This window comes from Sorex fumeus, unplaced genomic scaffold (genome assembly GCF_029834395.1).
Source record: "Sorex fumeus unplaced genomic scaffold, SorFum_2.1 ptg000098l, whole genome shotgun sequence".
Taxonomy (NCBI): Eukaryota; Metazoa; Chordata; class Mammalia; order Eulipotyphla; family Soricidae; genus Sorex; species Sorex fumeus.
The window spans coordinates 31,458,088-31,480,371 of NW_026606155.1; the positions used below are offsets into that span (position 1 = coordinate 31,458,088).

The 22,284-nt window shown below is 38.8% G+C and overlaps 1 protein-coding gene across 2 annotated transcripts in view; it reads right to left on the reverse strand.

Moving 5' to 3' along the window:
* The window catches only part of SYNE2 (spectrin repeat containing nuclear envelope protein 2), a 301,999-nt gene that overhangs the window by 232,993 nt on the left and 46,722 nt on the right, over positions 1-22,284 (reverse strand). For both annotated transcript variants that reach the window (XM_056133152.1, XM_056133154.1), the window contains exons 11-16: positions 8,389-8,553; positions 7,085-7,197; positions 5,702-5,864; positions 4,291-4,375; positions 3,601-3,788; positions 1,628-1,792 (exon numbers count right to left, since the gene is read on the reverse strand). In XM_056133152.1, the coding sequence (XP_055989127.1) occupies positions 1,628-1,792; positions 3,601-3,788; positions 4,291-4,375; positions 5,702-5,864; positions 7,085-7,197; positions 8,389-8,553 (879 nt within the window). The remainder of the gene's footprint in view (positions 1-1,627; positions 1,793-3,600; positions 3,789-4,290; positions 4,376-5,701; positions 5,865-7,084; positions 7,198-8,388; positions 8,554-22,284) is intronic.

Genomic DNA, 22,284 nt, shown 5'->3' on the forward strand with positions numbered 1-22,284 from the left:
CTCAAAAAGATGTATGTATACCTATGCTCATGACAGTGTTTAATACAATGGCCAATATATAGAAACAACACAAATTCCTAAATTTTACAAAGGAATGAATCAAGAAATTATGGTATACAATAGAATACTAGGCACCTATAAGAAAGGATAAAACCATGCAATATGATCAATGGCTTAGAAGCCAGCAGCACATGCTGGGGGAAAAGGCAGCTCAGATAGAGAAGGGAACACTAACTAAAGGATTTTGGAGGATTCACTCAGGATACGAGATGCGTGCTGAAAGTAGACTATAGACCAAAGATAATGGCCACTCAATACCTCTATTGCAAACCACAACACCCGAAAGGAAAGAGAGAGCAAAAGGGAATGCCCTGCCACAGAGGTGGGGTGGGGTGGAGGGGACAGGGTGGGGGGGTGGGATCATTGGTTGTGCAGAATGGGCACTGGTGGAGGGATGGGTACTTGATCATTGTATAACTGAAACCCAAGCACGAAAGTTTGTAAGTCTACAACTGTATCTCATGGTGTTTCACTAATAATAATAATAAAAAAATGCAATACGATGGCACATGGACTACAGAATATCATGCTGAAGTTAAAAGAAAAACAAAAGACACAGAATGATCTCTCTTATATGTGCAATTTTAAGATACACAGTAAGGTTTCAACAAACATCCATACAACAGAACAAGAGAGTGTGTGAGGGCAGGAAACGCTGCAAGGGTTGGTGGAGGGAGGCAGACACTCTGGTGATGAAGTGATGTATGTAGAAAACCATCATTAATAGGATTACAAATCAAAGTACTGCAAAGATTTAAAAAAAAACCCAGTCTCAAATTAATACTAAATAATTAATTAATTTAAGTTAAAAATTAATTGGTAATTTGCTCTTTGGGGGACCATAATAAATATTAAATAAATATAAATGAGACTGTTCTCAAAGATCTTTAAATCTAGTAAGTAAACATTCTCATGGGGGTTATTTTTGGTTGTTTTGTTTGTTTTTTAGTGAAGCAAGGTAGTTTTTATTGAAACTTATTATGCAGGGGCCGGGGAGTTAGCTCAAAGGGATTGCCTAGCATGTGCAAGATCCCTGGTATCACAGTCATCTTCCCTTGCTCCCCTCTCATTGCTAGGCTGAGCAATTAGGTATGGCTTCCAGCTCCATGAGCACTGGTTGGGAGGAAAAATAGCAATAAAAACAGGTGCCAGAGAGATAGCTCAAAGTGCTGCCACATCTGCTTTATATGTGGAAGGGATCCCCAACTCAAGGAGAACACCACCAGATGTGCCCCCCCAAAGAAACAGACAAAAATATGCTAAGTACAGAATCAGCATAAAAAGCCCCATATTATATGATCCCATTTTTGCAAAATAACCTCAATTGGCAAATCTATAGACACATAATGGATCAGTGGTTGCCTAGGCTTACAGAAATTGGGAGAAAATAAGAAATAATTACTACGAAATACAATCGTTTTTAATGCGGTAAGTATGTTTCAAAATTGATTACAATGATGGTTGCACTATTCTGAACATATTAGAAACAACTGAGTCATATAACAATTATGTGGTATATAAATTATAAACATGTGTCAATAAAGATGTTACCAATAAAAGAACTTACAAGTTGAGTTTTTGTAATAAACTTTCTCCATCTTTTATTCAGCCTTCTGAGTTCCTTAGTAATAGATAATCCAACTTCATCATTGCTGACGTCAATTAAGAAATTTCCCACTTCATTTAAAAGAGCATGGTCAAGATTCCACTGGCATAATGTCTCAAACGGAACCTACATGACATATAATCAATGTCATATTTTAATGACATAAGACTTATTCCTCTACTCTCTAGGATAGACCTTTACCGAGTTGGTTCTAAGCAAACATGAATGAGAGGTTTCCCTCTTGATGGATTTTCTCATAGCCAGCCCTGTGAGCTCACTGTTCTTCCCCAACCCTATTGATAGAATTTGTTGTCACTATTGGTCCTGGACTTCTGGGAAGCATTTGATCTTCCAACTTTCTGGATGACTAATGAGCTTGTAGTAGTAGTTTCCAAACCTACAATTCATGCCACCCTAAATGTTTCTTAATTTTCATAGATTTTCAAGGCCGGTATCTAATACTGATTTTTAAGTATCAGGTTCAAATAACTTAGAAACAGATAATCCATTATTTATTTGGTCTCTGTCAGACAAATGTTGCTGTCTATCACTCAAAACTTAAACTATCTTTTTTTATACTCTTTCAATTTAATATTTTTATTTTAATGTTGGAGTATTGCTATTTATTCAGCCATTGATTAGGCTGATTGAACTGGGTATGAACTCCACATATCTGAAGCGATAGCACAGCGGTAGGGCGTTTGCCTTGCACGCAGCCAACATGGCTGACCCGAGTTCGATTCCTCCGCCCCTCTCGGAGAGCCCAGCAAGCTACCGAGAGTATTTCGCCTGCACAGCAGAGCCTGGCAAGCTCCCCATGACGTATTCGATATGCCAAACACAGTAACAACAAGTCTCACGATGGAGACGTTACTGGGCCCGCTCGAGCAAATTGATGAACAACGGGAGGGCCTTTACCTTTACCTTTACCTTTACCTTATGAACTCCACAACTTAAACTATCTTGAGAGTTCTCCTGGGCAGCCAGTGTGCCACAGCACAGAGTTTGGCAATGACAAGCTCAGAGTGCTATTTTTCAGAGTTATGAATATATTAATAAAAGATAATTAACTTCTTATATTGATATAAGTGAAGAGGAGAAGTAATGACTCACTAACACTTCAAATACTTATTTTATACTCAAACAACTCACACAATTTTTACTTTCATACAACAGCCTATTTGTGCTGATTAGTCTTTGTTTCTTTTTGAAACTCTTTAATCCAAGAGACTACCATTTGCAACAGAGGGTGGAAAATGAGAGTAAAAAAAACTACCTCAAAGAAGAATTATAATACCGATCATTACATAAGTAACAAATACATTTATTTCCCACCCTCACTGACATGTAAGTAATTACAGATTCTTCTTTCAAGAAGGTTTCAGGGCTATTTTAACAGTATTCACACAAATAGGAAGAAAAGGACATTCTTTAACATTAATGTATTTTAGTGTGTCTATCAGATACCCAGATATTCAAGTCTCTTCTTTTCCAAAAAAATTAGCAATATACCTTACAAAAGCTGTAATCAGAGAAATTGTGCCATAAACTGTGTACGCGTGTATGTAAAAGAGGGAGAGAGAGAGGGAGAGGGAGGAGAGGAGAGAGAGAGAGAGAGAGAGAGAGAGGGAGGGAGAGAGGGGGGAAAGACGGAGAGGGAGAGGGGAGGGAGAGTCTGTGCTATATAAGGAGAAAACTTCCTCTGGAAAATTGTAGCACCGTAGCACTGTCCTCCCATTGTTCATCGATTTGCTCATTACTGGTACCTGCTCGGGAAAGTTGTATTAGAAAAAGACTAAAGTCTTTCCAAGATCATAGAAAATATTTCCGGCAGCTTGCTTGCTCTTCTCTGGCCTTTCATTTTGGGGTTGAAAATAAGAATCTCCCAACCAGAGAACAGAGCAACTGAGCAGATATCATTAAAAAATAAATACCTCTTTAATCTGTTCCTTTTTTGTGTTTTCAAAACAAGCCTTTAGAAAGCGAAGGTTTTTCACATACGTGGCCCAACACTCCAGAACTTTCTGTAGAGCTGACTTGACGTTGTATATACTTTTTTTATATGTACAAAACTTATATTCCATCATCTCATATTGTTTTCTAATCGTCTCATGTTCTCCAGCTATAAGGTTAACCAAACAAGAAAGTAATCTCAGAAAAATGTGCTATTAACAAAATCATACCATCAGGGAATATACACATATTAATAAAATATATATATTAAATTATCTAACAAGAGACTGACAGTACTAAACTAACATCTAAATTAAAGACATACAAACATTAATGTCTAAAGAAAAAGGAACAGATTAAAAAATTTTTAAGTATTTGTCATTCCATCTAAAAATAACTAACCTAAAGCTTACATAGTCTTTCATAATGGTCAATTAAACAATTTCAATAAAAATAATTTAGCAAACAGGCTTACTCTTCAAGCCCATGTCCTCCCATAAAAATGAATCTCACTTGCTTGTCTGTTTCTTTGCTTGCTTATTTTCACCCTGGAGAAGCCTATGTTCTCTCTTGAACACATTTCCCTTCTTTCTTTCCTCATACATCTTTCTAACCAAGTTTTATTCATAAAAAATATCTTGAAAAAATATGATAATTTAGTAAATACATACCTTTAATCAAATTCTCCCAACTTTCTTTACATTCTTGGAAAGAAGCTTCAAGTTGAGTTAGAAATCTTTTCTCTTCAATAAATTTCTTGGTAGATGGAAGGAAAAAACACATTTTCAATTTTTAAAAATATGTCAAAAAATGCAGACAGAAACACAGAAAGACTGCTGAAACACTTGACATGAAGAAAGACAGTTAGGGTCTGTCTAGGAGAAATCCATGAATATGAATGCTACATAGGTGTTAGATGAGACCTCACACATCTATCTTATGGTTGCGATGGCTCCATAATGGTTTTCCTCTCATAGGAAAAGGCAGATTAAGTATTTATACTGATTTCAACTCTACTCATATCATTATGTCCTATTCAAGCAGACTTCTACATAAAAAAGCACTGAACTAATTAAAAACTCTTATATACTATAAACTACTTTTATTTTTGGTTTTTAGGCTACTTGTGGAGGTGCTTGGGGGAACATCTGGGGTTCTGGGGATCCAAGCCAGGTCGGCCATCTGCAAGACCAGTGCCCTTGACTACTACATGATTTCTTCAACAACCAATAGTATACTTTTAAATAAAAAAGTAAAACGTCAAAGAAAACAAAAGTAAAAATTCTAGTCTTGTTAAGAATGATGAGTCCATTGGGGATAGAGTGATAGTACAGTGGGTCTCTCAAGTACCACTAGGAGTGATTCCTGAGTGTTAAGCCAGAAGTAACCCCTGAGCATCACTGGATGTGCCCCTCCCCCCCCGGCAAAAAAAAAAAAAAGGAATGATATGTCCAGTTTGGGACTGTACTGTGATTAAGCCACAAATTATACACCAATTTTCTCATTATTTTTTTCATTTTCACACTAAAATTAGAACTCTGAATTTTTTTATGCACTTCATTGCATTTCAAGCAGAAAGAAGGGTAACAGGCTTAACTGATTAGTAGAAAGGATCAATATTCTTTTCTTTATCCTATACATTTCATGTAAAATATTTCTTCCACTCTAAAAACTTAAGAGGATGACAATTTAACTGTTCAAATTTAACAATTGTTAAATTTAACAATTTAAGGAAAAACTTTTTTATTAAAGCTATAAATCTAAGTAGAAAAAAACTATTTAAAGTGTTCAGAAAATGAAAGTAGGAATTTTTAATATAAATTATAATAAAACTCCCTCTATTATGTTGTAAGTCTGGTAACATCCCAATCTTCCCTGGGGTGGTCAATAATGCGGCTTTTTCTGTCTCTTTTTTGTCTGTTAATTGATTACCTATAATTTCTCCCCTGGGAAATATTGTAGCTAATGAAAATGCATATCAAAACATGAAAAGGTAAAGAGAAATTATTCCAAGAAAAATATGCAAGCCCAGCCCCTAGACAGGGAGAGTAAAACTGCCTTGAACAAAGTAAAGCAGCTTACATGCCAGTCTTCCAGCAATGATTCTACAGACTCTTGGTTCCCGTATTTGATGCTCCAAACATCCAATTTTGATTTCACTTCATTTAACAAACCAAGAACTAAGTACTTATAGTAATGAAATTCTAGAAGTGGAATAAAATTTTTCTCCGAAATGATGAAGATTCTGAAAAACAGTAGAAGTTGTAAAAATTAACTTCTTATTATTGGCCCAATGTGAGATAACTGGCAATTAAAAACTGATTGGGCTATAACTTTTTTTAAATCACAGAGTTCTCAAATCTTGCATTTTATTTAACAAAAGAAAACAAACCATGGGAATTAGGTACAAAACACCTATGTCAAAGAAAAGCATCTAACTGAATTCCCCGACTGAAAAATCCTGAATAATATGTCTCCAAAGTATTTTATAAAATTTGAAAACATCTATATAGTTTTATACAATTATAAATTAGATTTCACACAGTAAAAGCTTTTATTTCCTTTGGGAGGGTTGAGGACTCCCCCCACCCCCCACCATGGGATGGGCTCAGGGGTTCAGGGCCATTCCCAGCAACACTCAGTTAATTGAGTTCAATGGTAGGGACCTGGCCCAGTAGGATTTGGGGGTCTCTAGAACCATGTGAGACCAAAAAGGAACCAGTAAATTATTTCATGGGCCCAAACGCTTTTATTATTAGAATGAACACCCTCCTATTACCATTAGAATAAGTAGCATATAAATAAAGATCAATGAAATAGTATACATTTGTAATATTTTAGAGTTCAAGAAGTTTTCATAGTCCTCCCCTTTCACATGATTACAGATAGTCTATACATCACTGTCACTGTCGTCCCATTGTTCACAATGTCTCCATTGTGACACTTTGTTATTACTGTGTTTGGTATATCAAATATGTCACAGGTAGCTTGCCAGACTTTTCTGTGCAGGTGAGATACTCTCGGTAGCTTGCCGGGCTCTAAGAGAGGAGCAGAGGAATCGAACTTGGGTCGGCCATGTTGGCTGTGTGCAAGTGAAATGCCCCACTGTGCTAGTCTACACATACCAATAAGAAAACAAACTCAGAATGAAGTAAGTTGTCTATGGCCGGTTCTACCTGAACCACCCAACTTGTCTGATTTCAGAAACACAGTAACAAGCCAAAACCTGGACATACAGATGTTTCTGATCCTTAATCCCAAATTTTGCCCTACTATATACTTCCATCCAAGGGAAGGAAAGAAATATAGAGTACTGAAACATAACAGATAAAGGTACCACTATAAAATTAGCACAAGCCTACTTCTTGGAAATTATCTAAATATCTACATATTATGGTCCCAAAGGCACCATGTTAATGCTAGAGGTTCATGGATCAGGAACTGTGAAAGAATAGTGCTACGAACCGCCTTTCCATTTCCTTTAACTTGCTGGGTGGTACCAATGGCAGATGTTTTTCCTTTTCATTTTCAAAGGCCCGGAGAGTGTTCAAATGATAGTCAAATTTATCCATCAGATTCTAAAAATGAAAACAAAATTAGCATGGCGTTCTTAAAGAAAAAAAAAAAGTGGCAGACTCAAAATGGAGGTATATTTACTAAATTCAATAAAGCTTAATACCTAACCTTACTGTGATTTCAGATTCCAGACAATCCTTGCCCCCTCCACCACCAGTATATTCCTAGCTGGTCAGTATGGGACTTTCTTGTCAGTACCAATGAAGGTGCACAATTTCCATTCCTCAAAGGAAGATGAAATAATCTTTTCTACAATCTTTTCCCATTCCTCATGACTGAAGAAATTCCCTCTCCCCTTATCTCAGTAGTCTCTTTCTGCCTAAAAAAAACCTTTCACTTTGTACTGGTTTTTTTTTTGGAGCACTTTTTTACAAATGTTGTAAATTGGGCATGCTGCCCAATTAAGGAATCACTTAATAAAACCAACTAGATCTTTAAAATTAATTCAGTTGGATTTTTATTTAACATGAGCCATATTTATTGCATACCACTGTAATAAAAAGATTTGTTAATCTTGTTTGTTCTATGCATGCACTGCATTTTTTTGTTGCATAAACCCTATTTTCTAAAAGGTAAGATTCGATGAATATTTTAAAAATAAATGTTTTAATTTGAGGGCAGGGGGTTGGGGGCCAAACTCAATGGTGCCCAGGGATAATTCTGGCAGTGCTCAGGGAATCATGGAGGGTGACAGGGATCAGACTCACATAGGCATTGTGCAAGACAAGCAGCTTACCCACTTATTAGTTCTCTGGCCCTCAACATAAGTGTTTCAAATTCAAACACTTTACAGAGAGGCAGACCACACGGTTTTTTTTTTCTGGTAAAAATATTATAAAATCTTTGTTTTCTAATATATTTTTATTCCTTTGTGCACTTAAATGATTTATCTCACATATCAAATTATTTCCTGCTATTTTGGTAAGAAACAAATTTTGAACATGTTAAACTAGTTTTGACATACTTTACAATTGCTATAAAACCAATTTGAATTCTAGATTCTTATTTCAACCTCAAACTAAAAATGTTAATGAAGAATGGAGATATCTTCTAAGTCCCCCCAATCCCTCAGAAATCATTCTAAACTATCCTCAAATATCTGCTCTGCTGTCTTCCTTGGATAAAGTCTTCCTCAAGAGTAGTTTTTAGTAAACTACAAATTCTTTTCCATGCTGCTTTTATCTCTGTCGCACCTTGAATAGAGTCATTTTCTCTTGTATCTGAGTCATAGCTTCAGAGTAGTTCTGGGAATCTGACAGATCTTCATCTATCAGCTTCTCGACCTCCTGGAGCCAAGCTTCAATTTGGCAAAGGGGTGAGGGCAAGTCATAATTCAGCTCTGTCTTCCACACATTAATCTGAAAAGGTAAAAGAGATATTTTTCAGTAAGCACACTTTTGGTTTACTTCTTCATATGAGGTATATTTAATAGTTAAAGTTTCTTTGATCTGTAAGTCAAAGAAATCTTGATCAATGGGTAAATATTGGCTATGAGTTGATCAGGTAGCTTCAGGACATAGGGCATACAGATAAATACAAGGGTTTTGATAAATCCAGAAATAGGAGAAGGAAATTAAAAATGTCTGAAGCATCCCTCTCAACAGGTATGACAGATTACTTTATTGAACAACAAATGTTTGAAGTTCATTGGTTTGTGGTCTTTAATGCAATACTGACACCTCAGACACAAATTAATAGATCACATACAACTATAACTCCCAAATAGCTACCCTTCATCAAAAGTTCTCCACAATCCAGGCAACCTCCTATCCCTCACTTTTTCCACCATTTTCCACAGGCAAACAAATCACACAGATGCCCATATTAATCACATGCTGCTTAACAATAGCGATATTCTACAAGAAATGCAGTGCCATGCCATAGCCATGCCGCTGGACCCCGCGAAGGACTGTTTTATTTGGGGCAACCTGGAGAGGGATGGGTGAGACCTCTTCCCACCCCAAGGGACCAAGCCCTGGCAGCCAAAAACCTCCAGAACTCAACCGCTGCCATGCTCATGTGGAGACACACTCAAGCCAAACCTCACCTACAAGTAAACCTATTCCTGGATCACACGGCTGCGAATGCATCGTATGCCTCACACCACTCAAACTCCAAGAACAGTGCACCACATTTGAGAGGTTTAAAGTAGAAGGCAACCAATCTTAAAAGAAAATATATTTTTACATATATATATGCACACAAGGTTCAACCCTTAATAACATATTAGTAATCTCTCATAAAAGGGTTTAATGACTCCTAGATGAAAGACAACAATCTTCACACACTCTCCTGTAAGAAACGGATTTTGGGGAATTTTCAGCAGTTTATTCATAACAAACAATACAAAATAAATTATTTTGGTTCTGCTTTGGGGAAGGAGTTGAGGTTCAGGATGGAAACATCCAAAATATGATGGTGGGAAGGTGTAATGGTGGTGGGATTGGTGTTCAAATATTAAATGTAATCAAATATTGTTAACTACTTTATAAATATAAAATTTTTTAAAATAATAATTAAAATTTTTAAAAAAAGAAATGCACTGTCAGACAACTCTATCATTATGATAGTATAGAACAGTCTAACATAAGCCTGCATGGTTTCTAGGCTACCATTTAACTAAGTTATACACAAGGATCACTGTCATACATGCTATCCTTGGGGCATGACCATACTTCTCAAGCCAAACTGACTAGATATCCAGTCTCTGTTCTCTCTCTCTCTCCCTCTGACTACATTTTTCCTTTAAAGTCATCACAATTTGTTCAGAGTATTATTGATCACACACTTAGGAGTTATCTTTTGTGCTAAAAGTCATATATAAGTATACAGATGGTTTCTGAAGTGGAAGTGATGTGTGACATCACATACCACAGAATATTGCAGCAGTTGAACACAAATGAAAGGCATATACATGGCAACCTGGAGGAAAATGCATGTGCCCAGAAATAAATATAAGAAACAAAACAACATGCAATGTCAGTTTTTAATACTTATATATACATGGACACACACATTTTATAAGAGCATATACAACACAAAGATATACATTAAGGTTATCACAGTGGTACCCGGCCTAAGCAGAAAAGAGTATGAAAGGTAAATTAAGGGCATAAAATGGAATAAACAAGCAATTAAATAAATAAATGAAAGAGTAGGGTCTTGTCCAAACCAGGCGCTATGAATGGAAGAACAAATTCAGCATAGCCCTCTATATCTGAAGGTCAATCAGATATAGCTGATTGACACAAGCCATAGACAGCTCTTGGCTGACCCACAGAACTGGGGATGCAGATAAGACGGCAAGAAAGTATGGTCAGCAATGCAACCAAGTAAGGGAAAAGATAGGGTAGGACCCTGAAGAACCTTGACTTCACAGTGATAACCAGAATTCTTAATCATCAGAAAATACAGGTCTAGGGCCACCTCCTTCCTGATGACCCCATTAAGAATGTGGCTTTTAATCTGAACTCAATTGACTCTTACATGTTTTCCTCCATATTTTTATTCAAAAGACACTATGATAAAGATAAAGCATATATCAGAATCTTTCACTTAAATACTTCCTCTAATGCAAGTATGAGTTTTAAATCTATTTTTCCTTCTAGTTATTTCCACTAAATGAGTTGTCACTCTCTACTTAGAGTCACACTGCTTCATTTAGGATTTCTTGGGTAGGTTTGGGTCACAGTTGGTGTTGCTGAGAAGGGGGTAGTGCTGGCTTCCAGTGGTGCTCAGGGGACCATGTGGTGCAAAGGAACAAACTGAGGTTAACCCTTGTCCTATCTCCCTGGCCCTACATTGCTTTTAAATAAAGAACAGAAAAGGCAAAATTTACATATTATATTATGTATTATATACTCATTCATTTGTTCTAAAATTAATAAACAAATTGGGCACCTACTAGAGATAAGGCAAATATTAAAATATATTTATGAATATATGTACATATGCATATGTATATAGCCAACTCCCAAATAGAAAAATGTTAAATAAGGACAACTTAGTTTTCTTTAAGTCAGTTAAGTAAAACTTAATAAAAAGGATTCATTAAATATTGAATCTTATGGTTTGCATTTCTTTGGCTTTATTGAGAAAAATTACTGACAAAATGGCATGATACTGGGGCTATAGTACCGTCAGCAGGTCAACCTGTACCTGCAAGTCGAGTGCATCAGCAGCCTGATGATGCCTTCAACTTCCTCATACCCCAAAATTGCCACTGTACCTTTGGCCAGACTCCAACAAACTTTTTACCAAGAAATTAAACAGTCAAAAGTTAGGTATGTGGGAGACACACCTACAAACCACCTCCGGCTATACAAGTTCATTTATTGGCCTTATTTAAGAGACCCATAAATCTCAAAAGAGATCAAAAGCCACAGTTAGGGCCAGCAGGGCAGCACATTGCAGGCGGGTGAACCCTGCAGGGCATATGCCAATAATTTATTTCTATGGAAAAGATGGAAACAAGTGCCATGATCAGAGACAAACAAAGGAATCTCCAAACTGAGCAGCTCGTTGCAGAGATGCCTTTGAACTTTAAGTCAGGCCAACTTCACCAGGGTGCCTCACATGGGGGCAGTCATCATCCCTCCACCTGCCTCCTAAAAACCCTCATGGCCGCCAAGTTCCACAACACAATGAGAAGTGTAGGTACACAGGTTCAGTGATGGCAAACTCGAGGTCTCAAGGGATAGGGGATGGGCCAGTCCCCATGGGAGCCTGGAGGTGACGCCCACAACTGCCTACAGCTGCTTCTTAAGCTCCTTAACAGCTATGACCCAGAGACACAAAAAAGAATCTCTGAACCAAGTTCACTGCAGAGCTTCTTGCCCTGCTGAGACCACGAGTTGCCCCCCACGAGTGGCTCTCTGGCGTGGCCATGGCTCCAGAGGCACACGGACCTAATTCGGAACCCAGCAGCTTTTGGCAGAGATGTGAATGGACTATGGATTAAGCTATGGTGCAGTGCCCCGCCCTGCCTCTTCCTCTTCCTCTGTCTCTTCATCCTTTTTACCCCCTGACAGCATGGTGGCCACTGCCTCAGAGCTTATTGGACAACTAGGTATGAGCCAGTGGTGATGGGGAACTAATGGCCTCGTGGGATGGGGCGGGGGGGGGGAGGAGGAACTGTCATGTCCTTCTCACCCTGCCAAGACCACGAGTTGTCCCCCATGAGCAGCTCTCTGGCAGGGCCATGGCCCCAGAGGCACACAAATCAAATCTTGGAACTAAGCAGCTTTGGGCAGAAATCCCTCCAGACTTAATTAGTAAAATATCAGAAATCCAAAATATCAGACATCATTATGGTCTTCATAACCAGCAATAGAAAATAAATTATTTCATGATGCCTTTTCAGCAGATTTGATTGTTGGAAGAAAATTCCAAATAATGGTGAAATTTTCATCGAAATAATGAATGCAATCAAAATAGAGAGTTAAGTGGAAATCATCTGCCTCACAGGCATGGGGAGAGGTGGGATGGGGGTATATTGGGTTTCTTGGTGGTGGAAAATATGCACTGGCGGAGGGATGGGTGTTTGATCATTGTATGACCAAGACTTAAACCTGAAAGTTTTGTAACTGTTCTCACGGTGATTCAATAAATAAATTTTTTAAAAAAGAAGCTTATTGCATATTTCTCCAAACCCTAATTATCTAAAATTTTAGAATTGCAGGAGAGTGTGGCTGCGACATCTTATGCTATTTATAACAAGCAATACAAAAGAGAATATGGGAGAGACTGTCAGCCATAGAGGCAGGGGAAGTGTTGGGATGGGGGTGGATACTGGGGACCTTGGTGGTGGAAGATATGCACTGGTGGAAGGTTGGGTGATCGATTGTATTGTGACTGAAACTCGAACAGAAAAGCTTTGTAACTGTATCTCACGGTGATTAAAAATAATAATAATAAACAATAAAATAAAATTAACATTCTGAATAAAAAATAATGTGCAGTTGATACCCAATTCAATCAGCTTAATCAATGGCTGAATAAACAGCAGTACTCCTGCATTAGAAAAAAAATATGGCATGGAGTGATAGCATAGTGGTAGGGTGTTTGCCTTGAGTGCAGCCGGCCCGGCTGAGCCAGGTTCTATTCCTCCGCCCCTCTTGGAGAGCCCGGCAAGCTACCGAGAGTATCTTGCCCACACGGTAAAGGCTGGCAAGCTACCTGTGACGTATTCAATATGCCAAACACAGAAACAACAAGTCTCACAATAGAGACGTTACTGGGCTCGCTCGAGCAAATCAATGAACAATGGGAAGACAGTGGTATGATACACAAAGTGGACGTCATGGTAAAGGCATCAAGATATACAATGTGAAAGAATACTTACCATTGGTGGGAAATGTGCACTGGTGAAGGGATTGGTGTTGAACATTGGATGACTGAAACCCAATCATGAGCAACTGTGTAACTGTGTATTTCACAGTTATTTGATTAAAAAAAAAAGGATTCACACCACCAAATTAATGAGCATATCCATCACCACCCCCCAGAACTTTTAATTGTCATATTTAGCAAATTTTAATGATATAATCATGTTAACAACTTTTGTCACAATGTTTTACATTAGATCCTAGGATTTCCAACCTTTTTTCCTTTCATGTTTCTTTTCTATGGCCCCCATTCTACTGAATTGAACTCTAATCTCATGATGTGGTCCCCATTTATGTGATTTCCACCTGTGTCCTCCTTGAAATATCCTCAAATCCCACAGGGGTCATATGGCATCCAGTTGAGAAACAGTGCCTCAGACCTGAAAATGTGTACCCTTTAACCAAGTCCTTCCTACTTCTTCCACCTGTACTCATTTGCTGACAATTTTTCTACTCCTATGAGTTTGGCTTTTTTTATATTCCATAGAGAAGTGATACCTTGCAGAATTTTCTTTTGCTTTAATTGCCTTGTAAGCTTGTTTTCTCAAAACACATGGCAAAGCACAACTCTATAATCTCAAATATGTTACTGAATCACAAATTGTAAAAAGAATAAAAAATATCTTACTATAATGTTTTTTAACATAAATAAGCTAGCATGTACTTTTGATATCATAACTAATTTGCACACTTGCCAAAAAATAGATCAGAAAATTGATACAGGATTGAGTAAGAGAATAAGAATGATATTGCTCGGCCAGAGAGCTAGTATGGTGGGTAAGGTGTGTGCCTTGCATGTAATAGGCCTGGATTCTACATATGATTCCCTGAGTGTCCTCCACTCAGAAATGAGTACAGGTGGAAGAAGTAGGAAGGACTTGGTTAAAGGGTACACATTTTCAGGTCTGAGGCACTGTTTCTCAACTGGATGCCATATGACCCCTGTGAGATTTGAGGATATTTCAAGGAGGACACCAGGGGTGATCCCTAAGCACAGAGTCAGAGTCAGTAAATCGTGATCATTGCCGGGTGTGACCCATAAAAACAGAAAAATGGCTCTTCATCCCCCAAGTTGTGCTGATCTTCTCCCAAACCCAGGTCAGTTCACCCACCGGTACTCGAACCCGGGACTTGGGTTTCTCCCTGCAAGCCCCCCAGGCATCCTCTAGGACACTGGGAGAAAAGCAGCCCTGAGCCTCTGCCTCTTCCTCTTTGTCCCCCAAGCTATGCTGATCTTCTCCCAAACCCAGGTCAGTTTGTCCGCCAGTACTCAAACCCGGGACTTGGATTTCTCTCTGCAAGCCCCCCAGGCACCCTCTAGGATGCTGGGAGAAAAGCAGCCCTGAGCCTCTGCCTCTACCTCTTCATCACCCAAGCTGTGCTGGTCTTCTCCCCTACCCAGTCTTTACTCCCCCCCCCACCCCCCAACCCCCCACCCCCTCCCCGCACACACACCAGGTCCCTGTGGCAGTGTGACCTTTTCAGAAGTGGGTGTGGCTTCTGTAGAAGTGGGCGTTGCCTAGTTTTAGGTGGGCCAACGCTTACACGGCCACAGATAGTTTAGCCATATCAAGGAAACTAGTCCCCCTCTCTACACACCAACATGAAGAAACAACGTAAATCCCCACCACATGGGGAGGACAACGAAAAGAATCCAGAAGTCTCTGTAGATACTGCTCATCTAAGGGACCTCTCTGACAAAGAATTCAGATATGAAATCATGAAGATGTTCAATCAACTCAATGGAACTGTCAGACAGATATCCAGTAACATGACAGAAAAAAAATCCACAAATTGCAGGAAGAAATGAGAGCAGAAATGTCACGAATAAAAGATTCCATAGAGGAAATGAAAAACTCAGTCTGTGCCTTCAACCGTAGAATGACCGCAGCTGAAGAGAGAATCAGTGAGCTGGAAGATCAGCTGCACCAAGCCAACAGGCAACAACAAACAGTGGCAAGGGACCTCAAAATAGCTCTAGAGAGAATCAGAGTCCTAGGACATGATTCCAAGAGGAACAACATTACAATCATTGGAGTACCAGAAGCTCAGGGAAACAACTCCAATGAAAAAACCACAATTAAACAAATCATTGCTGAAAAATTCCCAGAGCTCGACAATGCAGCCATTCAGGTTCAAGGAGCCCAAAGGGTACCAACTAAAAGAGACCCTAACAAAAACATTCCAAGACATATCATAGTTAGAATGATCGATGCTGCCCATAGAGATACAATACTGCAAGCAGCAAGGTCAAAGAAGGAAATCACACACAAAGGAGCACCCCTTAGATTCACAGCAGACCTATCAGAGGAAACCCTCCAAGCCCGAAGGCAATGGTGGGATATAGTGAAAAAACTCACTGAAATGAATGCTTCACCAAGAATACTCTATCCAGCTAAACTCTCACTCAAAATCGAAGGAACAGTACACTATTTTCTAGATAAACAGCAGCTCAGGAACTTCACAGACACAACCAAACCTAAAAGAAGGACTAAAGGGGCTACTATAAGACAAGACAAACCCTACAAGCACAACAGACCCTTACAGAAAGATGACACAAAACCCCATAACAATAATCTCTCTCAACGCCAATGGTCTAAATTCACCAATTAAGAGACACAGACTGGCAAAATGGAATCGGAGACAGAACCCATCATTCTGTTGTCTACAAGAAACTCATCTCAACAGTCAGAGCAAACACAGACTCAAAGTGAAAGGATGGAAAACAATCCTGCAAGCAAACAGCTCCTTCAAAAAAGCTGGGGTGGCCATACTAGTATCCAAAGCATTAACTTTAGGTTGAAAAAGATTAGAAGGGCCAGCGAAGGCTATTTTCTCTTCATCTAGGGATATGTACAACAGGAAGAAATCACATTCTTAAAAGTATATGCACCTAATGAGGTAACAGCTAAATATTTAAAACAACTGCTAACAGATCTTAAAGAGGACATTGCTAGCAACATAATAGTAGCTGGAGACTTCAACATTGCCTTATCACCTCTGGATAGATCAACAAGAACAAAACTCAGCAAGGAAACATTGGATTTGAAAGAGGAAATAGAAGAGAAAGGGCTTATAGACCTATACAGGGCTTTATACCCCAAAAAGAAAGAATACACATTCTTCTCCAGTGCGCACGGAACATTTTCCAAAATAGAACATGTCCTAAGCCACAAAACATACCTCAATAGAATCAGGAAGATAGAAATAGTATCAACAATCTTTTCAGACCATGATGCACTGAGAATAGAAGTGAATCACATACAGAGAACCAAATCAAACACCTGGAAATTAAACAACTCAATGCTGAACATGAGTGGATCAGGAAGGAAGTCAAGGACAAAATCAAAAGATACTTGGAAACAAATGAGAATGAAGACACAAGCTACCAGAACTTATAGGATGCAGTAAAAGCTGTATTAAAGGGAAAATTTATAGCTCTGCAAGCATATCTCAGGACAGAAGAAAGGATGCACATAAACAACTTGACTTCACAGCTCAAGATCTTAGAAAAGGATAAACAAAAGGAGCCCAAATCAGGCAGAAGGAAAGAGATCATAAAACTTAGAGCAGAAATCAACGACATGGAAACCAAAGAAACGATCTGAAAGATCAATGAAACAAAGAGCGGGTTCTTCGAGAAAATAAACAAAACAGATAAACCACTAGCAACACTCACAAAGAAATAGAGAGAACCCTAATAAATCGAATCAGAAATAAGAATGGGGATATCACAACAGAAACCGAAGAAATTCAAAAGATCATGAGACACTACTTTGAAAGTCTGTATGCCATGAAACAAGAGAACATAGAAGAAATGGATAAATTCCTGGATTCCTATCATCTCTCAAAGCTGAATCAAGAAGATATAGAGTACCAAAATAGACCTATTAACATCAAGGAAATTGAAATTGTAATCAAAAATCTTCCCAAAAACAAAAACCCAGGTCCAGATGGATTCACTAGTGATTTTTTCCAAACATTTAAAGAGGACTGATTGCCAGTTCTTCCCAAGCATTTCCAGGAAATTGAAAAAAACAGAAACTCTCCCAAACCATTTCTATGAAGCCCATATCTCTTTAATACCAAAAGGAAACAAAGACATCACAAGAAAAGAAAACTACAGGCCGATATCCCCAATGAACACAAATGTGAAGATGCTCAACAAAATACTAGCAAATAGAATTCAACAATTCATCAAAAAGATCATACACCATGACCAAGTGGGATTCATCCCAGGGATGCAAGGATGGTTTAACATTCAGAAATCAATCAACATAATCCATCATATCAACAAAAGAAAAGATAAAAATCATATGATCATATCAATAGATGCAGAGAAAGCATTTGACAAAATCCAGCACCCGTTTATAATGAAAACCCTCGCCAAAATGGGGATAGAGGTGACTTTCCTTAATATAGTTAAAGCCATCTACCACAAGCCTACAGCAAGCATTATCCTCAATGGGGAAAAACTGAGAGCCTTACCTCTAAGATCAAGGATGAGACAAGGATGCCCATTCTCTCCACTACTGTTCAATATAGTATGGAAGTACTTGTAATAGCGATTAGGCAAGAAAAAGATATTAAGAGCATCCAGTAGGAAAGGAAGAAATCAAGCTCTCACTATTTGCAGATGATATGATATTATACTTAGAGAACCCTATAACCTGTACCAAGAAATTCCTAGAAACAATAGACTTGTATAGTAAAGTTACTGGCTATAAAATCAATATGCAAAAGTCCATGGCTTTCCTATATGCAAATAGTGAGAGAGAAGAAAGTGACATGCAGAAAACAATCCATTCACAATTGTGCCCCAGAAAATCAAGTACATGGGAATCAGCTTAACTAAGGAAGTAAAGAACCTGTACAAAAAAAAAACCTGTACAAAGAAAAACTACAAAAACTACAAAACTAAAAAAACTACTTCAGGAAATAAAAGAGGACACGAGGAAATGAAAAAATATCCCCTGTTCATGGATGGGGAGAATTAACATTGTCAAAATGGCAATACTTCCCAAAGCACTGTACAAATTAAATGTGATCCCTATTACGATACCCATGACATTCTTCAAAGAAATGGAGCAAACACTCCTGAAATTGATATAGAACAATAAGCCCCCACAAATAGCTAAGGCAATTCTTGTGAAAAAGAAAATGGGAGGAATCAACCTCCCTAACTTCAAACTCTACTACAAAGCAGTAATAATTAAAACAGCATGGTACTGAAACAAAGGCAGAGCTGTAGACCAATGGAACAGGGTTGAATATACTGACATCTCTCCCAAAGCATATGATCATCTAATCTTCAATAAGGGGGCAAGAAAAGTGAAGTGGAGCAGGGAAAGTCTCTTTACCAAATTGTGCTGACAAAACTGGACGACTACATGCAAAAAAAAGTGGGCTCAGATCTCTGCCTAACGCCATATACAAAGGTAAGATCAAAATGGATTAAAGACCTCAACATCAGACCAGTATCCATAAGGTTCATTGAAGAAAAAGTTGGCAAAACCCTCCATGATACTGAAGCTAATGGTATCTTCAAAGATGTCACACCACTGGCCAAGCAAGTGAAAACAGAGATAGACAAATGGGACTATCTTAAACTAAGAATCTTCTGCACCTCAAAAGAAACAGTGACCAAAATACAAAGACAGTCTACAGAATGGGAAAGGATATTCACCAAATACACATCTGACAAGGGGTTGAAATCAAGGATATACAAGGTATTGGCTGAACTCCACAAGAAGAAAACACCCAACCCCATCAAAAAATGGGGCGAGGAAATGAACAGAAACTTTCGCAAAGAAGAAATTCAAATGGCTAAAAGGCACATGAGAAAATGCTCTACATCACTAATCATCAGGGAGATGATCAAAACAACAATGAGATATCATTTCACACCACAGAGACTGGCCCAAAATCCAAAAGAACAAAAGCAACCGATGCTGGCACGAATGTGGCAAGAAAGGGACCCTCCTTCACTGCTGGTGGGAATGCCGACTGGTCCAACCCTTCTGGAAAACAGTATGGACGATTCTCAAAAAATTAGAATTTGATCTCCCATTTGACCCAGCAATACCACTCCCGGGAATATATCCCAGAGAGACAAAAAAGTACAGTTGAAGTGACATCTACACTTGTTTGTTCATTGCAGCACTCTTTACAATAGCCAGAACCTGGAAAAAAAACGGAGTGCCGGAGCACAGATGACTGCTTAAAGAAACTTTGGTACATTTACACAATAAAGTACTATGTAGCTGTTAGCAAAGATGAAGTCATGAAATTTACATACAAGTGATACTATATGGAAAGTATCATGCTAAGTGAAATGAGTCAGAAAGAGAGGGACAGACATAGAAAGATTGCATTCATCTGGGGAACATAAATAAAATAGGTGACTAACACCCAAGAGTGGCCAAGATAAGTACCAGGAATTTTGGTCCATGGCTTGGAGGCCAGCCACACAAGCTAGGGGAAAAGGGAGCTCAGATAGAGAAGGGAACACCAAATAAAGGGTGTTGGGAGGATCCTCCCAGGATGGGAGAAGCATGCTGAAAGTAGACTATAGACCAAACATGATTGCCACTCAATGCCTCTTTTGCAAACCACAACACCAAAAGGAGAAAAAGAACAAAAGGGAATGCCCTGCCACAGAAGCAGTGTAGGATGGGGGGGATGGGAGGTGGGAAGGATACTGGGACCCATGGTGGTGGAAAATGGGCACTGGTGGAGAGATGGGTACTTGATCATTGTATAACTGAAACCCAAGCACAAAAATTTGCAAGTCTACAACTGTACCTCATGGTGTTTCACTAATAAAAATTTTTAAAAAAAGAAAAGAAAAACATAAGGATGATATTACGGGCTGGACTATCATTAATTTTACAATTAAAAGAGAGCTTGGGCGGGGTTGGAGTAATAACACAGCTTGTAGGGCATTTGCCTCACAGACAGCCGACCCCCAGGTTCAAATCCTAGCATCCTGTATGGTCCCCTGAGCACTGCCAGGGGTGGTTCCTAAGTGCAGAGCCAGAAGTAAACCCTGTGCTTCACTGGGTATGACCCAAAAAGAAAGAGAGAGAGAGAGAGAGAGAGAGAGAGAGAGAGAGAGAGAGAGAGAGAGAGAGAGAAAGCTTGGGCCAGGGAGATAAATCAAAGAGCTGAGTATATACATGCTTTGCATCCTAGAGGCCCAGATCTGGTTCCCAACACAACACAGTATCCTGGGTACAGAGCACCACCAGGAGCAACCCCCACACACAGCACCAGAAGTAGATCCTGAGCACCATTAGATATGGCCCCAAACCAAAACTCTAAACAAAAGGGAAAACTGATGTATGTATTTTGAATGAAGCCAAAGTGAGTTTTCTGACTCCAGGTGACTTTGCTTTTAAGCATCAGACAGAAGAGAAAAGAGAAGGTGATGTTCACCTTTCATTCATCTTCTTTCTCCCTTAACAAGGAAACACATTTCCATTTCTGATCTCCTGTTGGAAATTACAATAGAATTTGGCTAAAAATTTATATATGATCCTGTATATAAAGGATCATATATAAATTGCTGGAGAGACAGTGAAGAGGTTAGATGCTAGCCTTACATGCAGTGGACCCAGGATCAATCACCAGCACCACATAGCCCGAGTACCAATAAAAGCAACCCCTGAGCACACAATGCAGGCAGTAGCCTCCAGCACTGCTGGGTATTGCCTGAACCCCCTCCAAACATCTTGTCTGCCCCTAATAAATAAAACTGCTATTACCTATAGAAGGTTTGAATGAAACCATGATGATCTGAATATGTGATCTCAAATCTCAAACAACTAAACCAGCAAGAGTTCAGGTACTACTAACTTTTGTATACCTCATGATTGCAAAATAAATGTCTCATTTTCTTATACCAAAAAAAAAAAAAAGCTGCATTCTACCCAACAAACGAATTTTCAAGTTACTATTATTTTGCAGCATTTTGCCTGGCAAAACAATCCTTATGGTTTTTCTGATTATTTGATGCAACTTTTCCAAATACAATTCAGTGAAATGTAGCTGGGTCTCTGTGGCCTGGAACAGTCTGAACTATGCAGATGGTATTTCCTCACTTCCCTCCCATGGTATGGAGCAGAGGGCAATGAGCCCTACCCTTCACAGGGCGGGATCCAAGCTGTAGTGAACACACTCAGAGAAGAAGAAGTACTGCCACTTGAGCGGAATATCTCTGGAGGTGCCAATTACCCCAAATGAAGTACTCTTTCAATGGAAGCTCTCTTAAGCCATTAGACCTTCCTGGAATTTACTTCCTAAGTGTGTCAGAAGAAGCTGTTCTTTCTGATGGCCTGATATTTGAGCAGGAATCTGCAAATCCAGAGTCAAACAGTTATTTATTTACAGACCACACAATCCCTGCTGCAACTTTATTAATATACTAAAAATTAATTATTCAAAAATGAGCGAATTCTGTGGTATCTACAATACACGTCAATATTTTTAAAAGATGGAAGACAAAATGGAGACCTTTTATTTATTTATTTATTTTACTTTTCTGTCACATCCGGCGATGCACATAAGATTACTTCTGGCTCTGCACTCAGGAATTACTCCTAGCAGTGCTCAGGGGTCCATATGGGATGCTGGGAATCGAATCTGGGTTGGCCACATGCAAGGCAAATACCCTATCCACTATACTATCACTCCAGCCCCCCA